Source organism: Rhyacophila brunnea, unplaced genomic scaffold (genome assembly GCF_057557595.1).
Source record: "Rhyacophila brunnea isolate RB1 unplaced genomic scaffold, BYU_Rbru_1.0 scaffold_1, whole genome shotgun sequence".
Taxonomy (NCBI): Eukaryota; Metazoa; Arthropoda; class Insecta; order Trichoptera; family Rhyacophilidae; genus Rhyacophila; species Rhyacophila brunnea.
This window is the reverse complement of record NW_028232751.1, coordinates 57,268,293-57,281,795: the sequence shown is the minus strand read 5'-3', so window position 1 is coordinate 57,281,795 and position 13,503 is coordinate 57,268,293. Positions and strand designations below refer to the sequence as shown.

General features: G+C 35.3%; 1 protein-coding gene across 1 annotated transcript in view; it reads left to right on the top strand.

Moving 5' to 3' along the window:
* The first annotated feature begins 1,255 nt into the window (after nt 1-1,255).
* S1P (membrane-bound transcription factor site-1 protease) overlaps nt 1,256-13,503 on the top strand; it is a 28,190-nt gene continuing 15,942 nt past the window's right edge. Inside the window, exons 1-8 of the mRNA XM_085947520.1 lie at nt 1,256-1,337; nt 1,464-1,778; nt 2,839-3,147; nt 5,603-5,705; nt 7,793-8,013; nt 8,310-8,450; nt 9,592-9,750; nt 10,723-10,810. Of these exons, the coding sequence (XP_085803646.1) occupies nt 1,527-1,778; nt 2,839-3,147; nt 5,603-5,705; nt 7,793-8,013; nt 8,310-8,450; nt 9,592-9,750; nt 10,723-10,810 (1,273 nt within the window). The 5' untranslated portion in view covers nt 1,256-1,337; nt 1,464-1,526. The remainder of the gene's footprint in view (nt 1,338-1,463; nt 1,779-2,838; nt 3,148-5,602; nt 5,706-7,792; nt 8,014-8,309; nt 8,451-9,591; nt 9,751-10,722; nt 10,811-13,503) is intronic.

The window sequence follows — 13,503 nt, the reverse complement described above, 5'->3', positions numbered from 1 at the left end:
TTTCTCACGGTCAATTGTACGTAGCATATTCACGGTCGGCAAACCATCCGCTTTGTTCGTATTCGCACCTGAAAACAAAACGAAAAATGTCGTATATCACAAGGTCCTTCAATGAAGGGAATCGACCCGAGTGCAACCCATCCAGCAAATAGTTTAACAGAAAGTAGTGCAACAATGCTACGCGAATCATTTCGATTCCCTTCAATAAAGCAAATGCCTTGCTGCCACGTGAATTACACTAATTTCAATGTACACTCTCCCAAAGTAACACCAATCAATACTTATGCATTTAGGTAGGTACCTATGCTTATTTAAATTGTTATTTATTTATAGGTAAGTAGGTATATATGTAATTTATAAATTTACCAGTTAAGTATAATAATATGAAATTTATAATTTACCTTTTTGTTAAATACCTACAAGTCTTAATCAGTTAATATCTTGGTATGTACCTATGTAGGTATATAACTAGTAAGTACCTATGGCAATTCAGATCCTGTAAAACAGTGTAAAACTTACTATCAGTGGCCAAGTTGAGTAAACCGAAGACCTATGCAATTTTTTGTAAATTCTGCATACCTAGGTAGATATTTGTTTTTAACATTAGGTAGGTGTATCTATGTATAATGAGGTCTCATTTTAAAAAGATTCTTTATTACTAATAACTAAGTATATGAAAATATTGATATGTAGGTAAGTAGGTTTTATTGAAGTTATATTGAAGTTTCATTGAAGTTAAGATTTTGTGACATTTTCGTATTATTTTGTTTAATTGTGTAAAAATAATTTAACTGCGTATAAATAAATATCATTTTAATTTGATTAGGTATGCATTTAATCAACACTTTATTAATTGTATTAAATATCTTTCTTCAATTAATTATTTTATCGTATTTTCTACTTACGTAAATTATTGGCACGCGGGATATTTTTTTTTGTTTTGTTACTCCAAATAAGTATAACTTCTAACGCGCGTACGTACACACATCAATTTTTTTTATAGATTTTCGTATAATTTAATAATGTTGTGACTGGTTTGAACTATTTTTAGGACCCCTTTTAAATTTTCTGACGAATCGATAGTGTCATTTGCATTTAAAAAAATCGCCGCTTATTGCATCATTTCAAATCCAAAGGAGTCCAATCTCTTTGCCTGTGAATGTCTTATTTATTAATAATTTTAAAAACCTGTGAAAATTAGCCGATGTAATTTAATAGGTAGGCAACACTTTTATTATCTATGCCTGTCTGACGTCTGAGTCAGTATATTAGTGACTTGGACCATTTCGAGTTTCATAAAAAATGAACGTAAACATAGCTTATGAAAGCGCCGAAGTGTAAGTATTTATAACACACACTTAGGATTGGGCTAACATCAAATACTTAATTTAAACTTATATATTGTAATATACACCCAGTGAATACCGATTTTCTAATTAACGGTATTTTTGTGGTTTTGACAGATGAAAAGGCGGCATGTTTTGGATATCTAATCAAAAGTAATTTTAACATCGGCGATTTGCAGAATGACGATGAGACTTATATTTATCATCTGTATGTTCTGGGGTTTATGCTTTTTTGCAAATAATGGAAATGCCACCGACACTAACGACCCTCTTCAAAATATCGAGTGTAATACCACCACCACCCAAGAATCGTTGATTGAATTCGAATATAATACAAACGAAGTTCACAATGAGTACATCGTCGCTTTTAAAGGATATTATAAAAGTCAATCCCGAGCTCACTTCATCGGATCCGCCTTGAACTCTTCAGGGGTCAGTATGCCTATATTCTACTATTTTTACTGTCTATTTAGATGTTAGGCCAAGCGCAGACTATAGTCAAGAGTCATGATTGTAGTTAGACAGTCTACGTGTTTAGTCCGGACTATGAGAACAAATGGAGATGCTCACATTGACAACGAGATGGCTCATAGGCAAAATGGCCATGCTGTCTGTTTTCCTTTGAAATGTATACTAGCGCACAGACTACGTCAAAGCAGTCTACTGTCCAACAAGAAGATTTAGACACAAGCCGGCAGGCACTGTGGTTAACTAAATGGGAAGAGCTTGTTAGTTTATAATGGAAGTGCGGTTAAAAATGGGAGGAGCTTGTTAGTTCACAGTTTTAACACGTAGCCAAGAAGATGTTGTTCGACAGTACTGGCTGCCTCCTTGCTGCCAGAATCATTTGAGTTGACTCATATTCGACTCTATTTGTTGGACCGTATTTACGGAAGAAGTAACAAATAAAAATTATACAATGAGGTATTATAAAAGTGGCCAGTTCTTTACAATAAATTGGTAAAAGAATATTCAGATGTTAAATTTTAAAAAAACATGGGAAGAAGTAATTCAAAATACTTGTAGGTGGCGTCCGTGTCAATTTGTATGTATGCAGTTCGCCGTATCACACTTTAATTTTGTATCGAATATTAAAGACCGTCCAACTTCTTTGGGTCGTATAGTACTGAGATAAAAATCATGTCTAAATAAAACATGTTTCTTGTCGGTTTACAGGAAGTCAGCGGCAAACAAATTTTGAAAATAGTTCTTACTGGATTATTCGTTAAGTTACATTAGGTTTTCATTCTTGAAGGAACATTGTTGTCTGCAATGCTCCACAAACAACACGTAATTTTTTCATCTCTTCGAAAAGGATACCATTCTTTGAGGTTTTTAATATCTATGTAAATTCAAACTTTCCGATAAGGAAGCTCATGGCGAGCATTGTAATACGTACAATTTACATATTACTGGTGGCGTCGCCTTCCTGTACTATACATAATAGTAGGATGTGCTGTTCATCCTGTTTTCATAAATACTTTTATTACAGATTACCAACTGGAAAATAGTGAGTCGAGATAATCCTGCCCAAGATTATCCGAGTGATTTTGATTTAATATTGCTCGATAACAGGAATAAATTATCAGGACTGGTTGCACTGGAAGATCATCCCATTATTAAACGGGTGACCTCGCAACGCATGGTGCATAGAACCATCAAGTATACCGACATAGAAAATGATGAGTACCCTTCCAATGGAGACACTTTTAATTTCTACAAAGGAGATGATGCAACACAATATTCGAGCACTAATCACAGAGGAAGAGCTATCAAATCAAGCGGTGACAGCAGACAAAAAGTAAGGATTTGGTGTAACTGGTGTAAGGTATCATAGAATATAAATCAAGGGTGATATGCATATAGGTCCTTAGTGACATTATAACAAGAATAACATAGGTATTGGGTTAGATTATTTAGAATGTCATGTTCAGTGTTTCAAAAATTTGTCAGCAAGACTTGGAACGGTTTCACACAGAAGATTCATATACGAATAGCGCAGATATTCGATACAGTTGAACCCCGATATACCGTTCTCACATAAATTGTTTTCCCGCACGGATCATTCATTTTTGAAAGACCCGCCAAACACTCATAAGAACAATGTTAAATAATCCCGCATTGACCGTTACCCAATTTATCGTTTTCCTCGATCTATCGTCTAAATATTATGGTCCCGTCACAGATATTATCCCGATTGACCGTTTTTGTTGAATACTTTTCATTTCGCTTTCGTAGATTTGTTTAGTGAATACGGCAGTCACTGGCAGCTCCATCCAACCAGCGAATCTTTGGCATGCGCCTCTTCTTCTACGCCCATTCATTGTCATTCATACGGTGCACATGTCCTAGCCATCGCAGTCTCCCAATCTTAATTGATTGAACTGCGCTGCAATCTTCGTACAGCTCAGCATTATAGCTTCTCCTCCAATTGGTGCCGTCCCTGATCGGTCCATGTATATGGCGGAGAATTTTCTTTCAAAAATGTTCAGGGCTCGTTCATTTCACAGAGTTAATGTCCAGGTGTCCGAATGCATAGGTGAGCACTGGCTTTACAAGTGTCTTGTAAGGAGTGCTTTTAGTTCGTCGAGATAGTATGCGGGACTTAAAATGTCTTAACAGGCCAAAGTAGCATTTATTCGCAGACATGATTCTCTTGTTGATTTCTTCTGTAATATCATTATTTCGAGTTACAAGACAACCAAAGTATATGAAACTGTCAACCGTATCAAACTTGTATGCACCAATATCTAACTTTGGTGCGCCTTCTCGTGTAGTGACGTAGACTGGCATGTATTTAGTTTTTGCCTCGTTTATTTGTAAGCTCATTCTTTTGGCAGAGGCTTCTAGTGCTGTGAATGCCTTTTTCAGCATACGCCAGCAGCTGCATAGGCTTAGTAAATATCGTGCCGCTGCCACGGGCATCGATCTTTGCATTCCGTATCGCCTTTTCTAGCGCAATATTTAAAAGAAGGCATGCCAGAGCGTCACCTTGCCTAAGGCCATTCAGTGATATAAATGGCTCGGATATTTCCGCTTGAAGCTTCACCCGGCAAATTCTCGCATTGCTTCGTATAACCGGTTTCGATTAATGCTATCATAAGCTGTCTTAAAATCGATGAACAGGTGATACGTGTTAATATTGAATTCAGTGGTCTGTTCTAGAATCTGCCTTAGAGTGAATATTTGAGTAACACATGATGTTGTTTGACTGTTGTGTTGCTATTGTCTATTAACTTCAAGGAATTGTGCTAGTCAACAAATGTCGCTTCGGTCTAATGGAGGTGCCACATTACAAAGTATTGAATTGACACTTCAAATACATCTTGTACAAAACACTAATATGACCAGTTACCATGTATGGCTCGGAGACCTGGAAAGACACTGACATTCAATCAGCCGGAAGGCAAATGGATCTCTTGACAAGATGGAATAATAGTGTCGAGTTGGATTTAAAGACCTTGATGGAAACAGGAGGGAAGCGGCCATTGTAGTTTGCCTAAAATAATCCCAATTTTCGTTAATTTTAATTTGTTATTAATAGATTTAATCCTGACCACTACACCAGTCAGTTTTTGACAGGCCTTGGTGGATTCGCTGCCAAGTTCTATGAGCTTGGACTTGTTACTCGGCCAACATGTCCATGTGGCATAGAACTACAGGATGCAAACCACATCCTCTGGGAATGTTCGAGAATGTGCTCCGAGAGGGAAGAGATGCTTAAGTCGGTCCGACCAGCTGTTGGCACATCGGGCCATCCGGCCTGGTCGCCATAAAAGCCAATTATATTGCATTTAAAAAATTTGTGGCATCTTATTGCGGACGTGAAGATCTCTTCACATATATTTTATTTTTGTATCTTATATATTATTAAATTCATTTATTTCTGTTAAATCTCCGTGCCTTTCTCTCCCATGGCACTTTTTATTAAATTACGCCTTTCAGTAAACTCAGTCAAAGCTCACTCCTGCTCCTGAGACATTCTCAGGTGTAAAAAACTGCTGATGCTTCACACCATACGTAGGGCCTCGTGATAAGCTCAATTACGACCGAGTGTGGTGCGGGGCGGGTTGATCTGGAGGGGTCCATGTTTGTGTTGTGTTTTTAGTTTTATTTAATTGTTTGTGTGTAACATTTTGTACTGTCCCGATTACATTACGATATCATGGCGTCAGTTCAATTATTTTACGAATAACATTAAAAGTCAAACTTTAACTGTGTTAATTGACGTTTACATTGAATTTTGAATTATTCAGGGTTCATCGAGTCGATACAGTTCAAGAAAGTTACTTCGATCAGCCCCCCGGAAAATAACTGCAGTTTTGCAAGCTGATATTCTTTGGGGCTTGGGAATCACTGGTAACTATAAATTTTCTATTAAACATTCATTTTAATAGGAATGGTGTAATCTATTTTCAATAGGTTTGTTCCTGCAAGCATGTGATGGTCATAGACAAAATGCCGCCGATTCCGAATGCCGTCATAGACAAAAAAGCAGATTCAAAATTCGCCCCTTATCCTCTGCCTCTTTGTCCACGTCCGCTCCTTAGTTGGAGCATATGGACAACATTTGTTGCCTTCAAGAATCTCTGTCACTTGCCAGTCTTCTTGCGTTTTTCTAAATCGTTGGAGCATCCCATATCTCCACTGTATCACACTGTGGAGGGTATTTAGGGGCCATCCAGTTGGCTAGAAGAACAGACCGGCCAGGTTGAAACTCTGTAAGTATCTGAAAGTGGCCAAGCCAGGACTAACATCGCTTCACTCTCAATATGATGAGAGGCTGCATGGCCCTGTATTATTTCTTAGTTTTAAATTTTATGTAAATTCATTTCCAAAATTAATTCATTATTAAAATAAATCTCTTAATACAAGCTCTACCTGTGGAGGCCCATATGATCTTCTTAAGATCGAACATGGTAAAAAAAAAATCAATATATACTTGCCATGTTTTCTTATTTTAAATGAAAATCTTTGAAATTCTGACATACACATCTACTGGGCTATATAAGATGTTTATTTAGATATCTCCATGAAGCAAAGGAAATATTCTCAGAAGTTGTATATAATATTATTGTCATTTGTCCTTTCATTTGTCGTCCCTATACTGTGCATTGTCTGCTTACCCCTACGGGACATCATTGATAATAAATAGTGATATGAAAGGGTTTATGTTGGTGGGTTTATTTACACTTATATTTAAAAACACGGATTCGGAGAAATGAAATATTAAGTGTATTTGGCTTTTCACATGAGATATAAAACATGGGTTGAAATACAAAATGCAATAACAAATTCGAAGGATGCTTCCTGACTGGCGGCTACCTACTCTCTATCCTTCGAGCCCCGTCGAGTCAAAAAACAACAGTACTTTCATCCAGTATTTCTATTTCACTTTCTCACTTTGATTCTTTTATTTAAAAATTTAAAAGTCACAACTACACACAGTAAGATATAATATTTTTCTTCCCAATTCTGTCGATTATAGGATAATTGATGGGGGATTTAGGTATTTATTGTGTTATTTGGTATCAATAGTCATAATCTAAAATAGCTTTATGACATGATCATTCGTTTATGTAACTTTCCAAGTATAAGTGCGAGCATGAACTGATTCCTAATTGTTTCCAACTATTTCGGTCGGGCATGATCAGTGTTGGGCTTCTGACAACAGAATTCAAACCAAAAATCCGCTTTGCACATGTGCCAAATAATGTCAGCAAACTAACTTGCGATAGTGGACCAATCTTGGTATTAATTAGGTTTACTTGTTTGTTTAATTTCTTTGTAGTAAAATTCCAATGGCTGGTTTTTTTATTGTATGATTTAACCGAGGCTTTCACTGCGACTCGCTGTCATATTGCCTCTTCTCATCTAGAAGAGGATCCGCCGATCGGGCCCTCACTCCAATTCTGTTAAAGAACATTACAATTCTGCCAAGCTCTTGCGTCCTACCCACCGCCAGAGTACCTTTCAATTCGTCGACATTCTCAAAGATATCTACAATTCGCAGCTGTACTCTGTGTCGTTCATATTTAGGGCACTGTACTGCTATATCTACAATGTCCTCCAAAACATTGCATTCATCGCAGGGCTGCGAATCGCTTCTTCCCATGAGGACATCAAATCTTTTACCCATTGTGTGTCCTGTTCTTAGCCTCAGTATCAGCTTAAGCTCATTTCTCTTCAAAAAAGACTCTACAAACCAGGGCACCGAACGATGGTAGAATGGACTTACTCCATTTCCCCTTTTCTAGGGATGCCCTGTGGTGAAAATCTATCCACATGTTTAGGTATATTTTCTTTATGGCCTTATTCCAGAATGGCTGATTTTATTATCACCATATTATGTTGGACAATTTAAATTCCGTCTTTATCTGAGATTTCTGTCTGAAATGTATAAATTTGGTATTTAAAACTTATTCTTGATTCTTGATTGTTTTCAGGTAAAGGTGTAAAAGTAGCGGTTTTTGACACGGGTCTTGCTAAGACCCATCCACATTTTAAGAAGATAAAAGAACGCACCAACTGGACAAATGAAAAAACCCTGGAAGATGGTTTGGGGCACGGCACGTTTGTTGCTGGTGTTATAGCATCCAGTAAAGATTGTTTTGGCTTTGCCCCAGATGCCGATCTTCATATTTTCAGAGTATTTACTAACAACCAGGTATTTGCATTTTTAAGTATAAAAAAATTAACTGAAATTGTTTTTTTTTTTACTAGTTTTTTAATTATATTTTTTACATATCAACTTTTGCATCATATCTTTATAAGGTATTTGAAAATAATACATCTAATTCAATAATATTGTGTCCATTTCGATTTTCAACCGACTCGAATCTATCAAACAAGATTTTCTCAAAACATACAAAACAGAACATACATCTGTGTATTACCCATTAATGTCTAAATTTTAAACTGTTCGCTTTTCAATGTTTATTAATTTTTCAATAAATTCTGTAGGTGTCATATACATCTTGGTTTCTTGATGCATTCAATTATGCCATAATGAAAAAAATCAATGTGCTGAACTTGAGTATTGGTGGACCGGATTTCATGGACCATCCATTTGTAGACAAAGTATGGGAGCTTACAGCCAATAAGGTAAGTAACTTCACTGTATTTATGAAGCGAAGAATACTTCATCAAGTGACCTCTCTCCGTTTCCCTTTAAATCACTATTGACAGATAGTGTTATATGTACCTTCCAAATAACATCCATGCATCCGGTGAAATAAAAATATGTAGTTGTCATTATTTTACAAAAATCTCCAAAAACATATGTTAAGAATATTCTTCAGAATAAAATCATGGACCAATTGGAATGTCTTTTGCCTACCAGACTAGACCTCTTAACGACTACTGACCAATGTTTACTGTTACCTACCAAAATGTGTCCATACACATGTTTTCATCCCCCGCACAGTCTCACACAAAAATATTGTAAAAGAATGTTTCCTTTGCCAGATTTTAGTTTTGTATGTGTGTGTTTGTGGGAGGGGGTGTGTAAATTTACTGCACTGGGTGACACCAACCCTTGTTACACCACTGCTCATATGCGTTGATGATCCACACACACAATAGAAAAATTAAAGGGATCGTTGCTGGTATCGTAATATACATCTATGATCAGTGACGTTTCTAGGCAATGTGCTGCCCTTAAACAGACTTAGAATGCTGTCTTCTTTCATTTTGCAAATAGGTTAGGTTAGGTACTTACCTATTTAATTTTTTATTTTGGGCTATCTTATATAGACAAATACAACAAAAAAAAATTAAATTGACACACAAATCTACCGAGAATTAGATCATTTCCACGAAACCTACTCTCAAACAATGGGTGGTTTTCGGTACGTGGAGGTTTGTGGTGCTGACAGGTTTGGAGGCACCCTTGTGAATATGGTGCCTGTGTGATAAACAACCATCACAATAAAATGTATTACAATAGTTATTACATTACCACAATAGTTGTATTATCAGGATTATTTATGGTTCGATCATTTTCGGAACTGAGATGTCTATACTTTCTAATGAAGTCACAGCATCGTCTGCTTCATGGAAAACTGCCACTGCTCTCAAAGCTTGTAATATTTGTTTTAATTCCTACATTCGCCGCCTTTTATAATGTACCGTCCATATGCAACGCATGACTTCCCTACCCCCATGAGCCATCACTGTACGATAATATCATTTAAGGTTTTCAATGTACCTACACTTACATTTTTTGTGTCTGCATTTATTCAAGGTAATAATGGTATCTGCAATCGGAAATGATGGACCATTATATGGAACTCTTAACAATCCGGCAGATCAGATGGATGTGATCGGTGTCGGTGGAATAAATTTTGACGATCAGATTGCCAAGTTCTCATCGCGTGGAATGACTACCTGGGAACTACCACAGGTACCCTTGTTTTATTATTACAGAACAAGTTTACTACGTTTGAGGAACGTAGGTCAGCAACCTTGTTACATACAGGAATGTGCAATTAAAGTTAACTCTTTAGGCAATCGATTTCTTATTCTAATAACAGTTTTTTTTTTTTTAAATTAAACGAATTGAATTACAATATTTTTTTAATTTCATTTAAAGGGGGCTTTTATGGGTTTCCCTAGGTACTTACTACCAGAGTTGAAAAATACAGCATTCTGAGAGCTCTTTTTGCGTAGCATACCTATTTACATAAGCATCCCGCGATCATATTAAATATAAGTACATATGTAAGTACATTGTTGGTAATCTATTTCACCTACACAAATGCACATGCATAAACATTTGTTTGAAGCAATGCGTATGTGTACAACTGCAAACATTGCTATCAAATTATTTATGTAGGTAGATTGGACAGTACACGAAACCACGTGTTGTTACTTCTGGTGAAAGAGTAAAAGAATACCACAATCATTTGCTTGCTTGTCGGTGCATTTTTATATAAGTATTTTGCATCCGCGGCAGAATACAAACACTTTTTTTTAAGCGCGTACACAAGGCAGGGGGGGCGTTTCGAGTTAAATTTTTCCTTCAGGTATGAATTAATGTTCATGACGCCCCTTGGCAAAGTGCCGCCCTTAAACAGACTAACCATACTAAGTACCCTCTTCATTTGTAGTTTCAAATTATCTTAAAATTCATTTGGTGTGTACTTACCTATTTTGTTATTATTTTTTTTGGATATCTAAAACACACAAATAAACCATAAATATAATCATAAATTGAATCAATCTGATGTCTCACGTTGATTCAATTTTTGGATTTGAAAACAAAAATAAACTGAATGAGAGAATATTGGGAATCCTGCATTATCGACACTTAGTGTAGAACGTAACATGCTCATATGTCACATTAACTAAAGTATATATTTGTCTCATTTTGCAGGGATATGGACGGATTAAACCTGACATTGTAACATATGGCTGTAGTGTGCAAGGATCAAGTATGAAAGGCGGATGCAGGTCATTGTCAGGTAAGCGCACAACCTACATTATTTTGGATTATCGTTTTTTGTAATTATGTTACTCATACATAGCAATAGCGAAGGGTGGCGGTAGGCTGTTAAGATCTGCCATAAATATTGCACATTAAACTTTGTTAGTCATACGTATTTGTTTTTATTAAACTAAAACTACAATTTATAGATGGTGTTGGTTAGTTTTTAAAAATCAATTAAACCCTGCCTAAACCAACAAACCATAATAGTTTTGGTTTATAATAGGCGATACAACAAAATTGTGCACACTTTTTCATTCATACTTATTTGTTTTCGTTGGATTAAGAATACATTATTACACATATTGTCGGTTCATATATATAAAAATTCATAGTCCTGCCTAAACTAAACTATAGTAGATAAAAAAATATTATTGTACCTATAAAATATTCAAAGGATTAAAAGGATAATTTTAGATATTATTTTATAGATAGATGAGTATTTTTTCACTATTATCTATTATGGCTTGGTTTTTACAGGGTTTCATTGAATTTTAAAAACTAACCAGCACCATCTGTAAATTGTAGTCTTATTTCAATGAAAACAAATACTTACGTATGTGTGATAAAGCTTGGTGTACACTATTTATAGCGGATATTAACAGCCTACCTCCACCCTTCGCCACTGGTATGTAGGTATGATGAAAAAAGAAAGATACGCCACATAACAAGAGATGAATCCCTCTGGGATGTTTCATTCCATTTTTATATTGTAAGTAATTTTTTCAACCACCAAAGAGATGTATGGATTGATGCATCAAAAATTGTATGATATCAATAAATTAATACTTACCAATAATATTAATACATTGTTTTTCAATGTGTGTCTGACTCCGACTCAGATTATGGACCTAATAGGTTGAGCAAGTGACTAACATCCATTCCTCGTAAAAACAAAAATCTGTTAATACAATACAGGTCCGGATAACGATAAATCCGAATGATAGAATTACTTCCATAATAAATCTTTTTAACCCTATCAAAGCATTACGAATCCCGGCTTCATACAACAGTGCGCGTTCTGATTTCAAGCATCAATAAATCGTAATAAATGTCAGTCAAACATACACAAATAGAGTCGTAAAAAACGGTGTCAAGTAAGTTTAAATATTATTAGTTTGTTTTGATAATTAATCGTGACGCTATACCTACATTAAACAGAACACATAAAATCAACACCAATGTTATACCTAATAATATTTTTTTAGCACTTCAATTTTCAATAATTAAGCTTTTCATGATATTGTCTAAAACACGGGTATACACATAACTGCACATTGCATTCGGAACACATTATATCTTGAATACTTTTTAGTTTTTGGTTTACGTTTTGAATTTGCACAAACATGACAGATTCTGCAAGGATGTTGTCATTTATTAGTGGGAGGAATTATATCCGGCATATTCAGGATCACAAATTGCTTCTCCCATTTCATCGCACAAATTAGCAGGGATATCCATTTTAAAATAATCGAACACGCAAAATATACGTAGCTATCACAAAAACGTTTTTAATTTTTTCGATTGTGTGAAAATGTTTATTCACTTAATTCAATTCACTTAACGTATCTTTTCTTTATAAATGACTGATAACTGGGGTAAATAAACAATTTTTGTCCGTTTTACATAATAGTATAACCAGAAAATAGTATTTAAAAATGTTAATCAACGAAAGAGAAATATTAAATCGCTGACTCGTATATTTAAATTACACCTTGTTCAAATTATTTTCCGAAACTATTAACTCATGAATAATATTATACTATCAGATAGACAATCTCCAAAAGCATTCTTTTTGTAAAAATGTTTTGTAAATTCACTTTGATCAATGTAACTTTCGAACATTCTATTTAACAGTTTACGCACCAAATAGTTTTTCAATCACTAAAAAACAATATAACATATTATATCGCGAACTCGTATCATTACAAACGTGTCAGTAAAATGTCTTCGGCGCACATGCACTGAGTAGCGATAAGGCGAATATAGGCGGCAAATTTGAAGTGACCTGATGATGGATATTTTTTATATCCGAGACACGCTCCCGAAAAATATTTATTTAAATTAGATAGAACAAAATTTTAGGCTATACATCGACAGATGTCAGGAGAAAGATGATTTCTGAATAAATAAAATGAATATTAAAATTTTTCGCACCTGACCGAAAGCAGTACTAGGCAAACGAAAATCGAAATGACTTTAATCAGCTGACACGCGGATAACTCGCGCGTATAGGCTGACTAAAGTCAGTTGCCGCGTAAGAAAGGTTAATAACATTTGTTTCACCTATGTATTTTAAATTGTACCTTTTCCTTATAATCATACGAAACTTATGATCAAAAAGAAATTCAGGTTATCGAATATCAGGATAACTAAAGTTTTACTGTATTAAGCTCAAATTACACTGACAATTTCCCTAGGCGATTGTCTGCCCAGATCGCCCCTGATGATGAAATGTCACTCGTTCACCAGAGTCGTGGCCAAGAATAGAATAATTTATATTTATCGCGCATAACGCAGATGATCAGTCACAGTTGAGTTGACGATTACCACGTGTTTCAAAAATTCAATGTTGAGTATCACTTGATTTAGGACTTGTGAGAATAAAGTTGAAGTCCAGTCTGACTCGACATAAGACTGGATAAATGTTACATTAACCACTATTTAAGA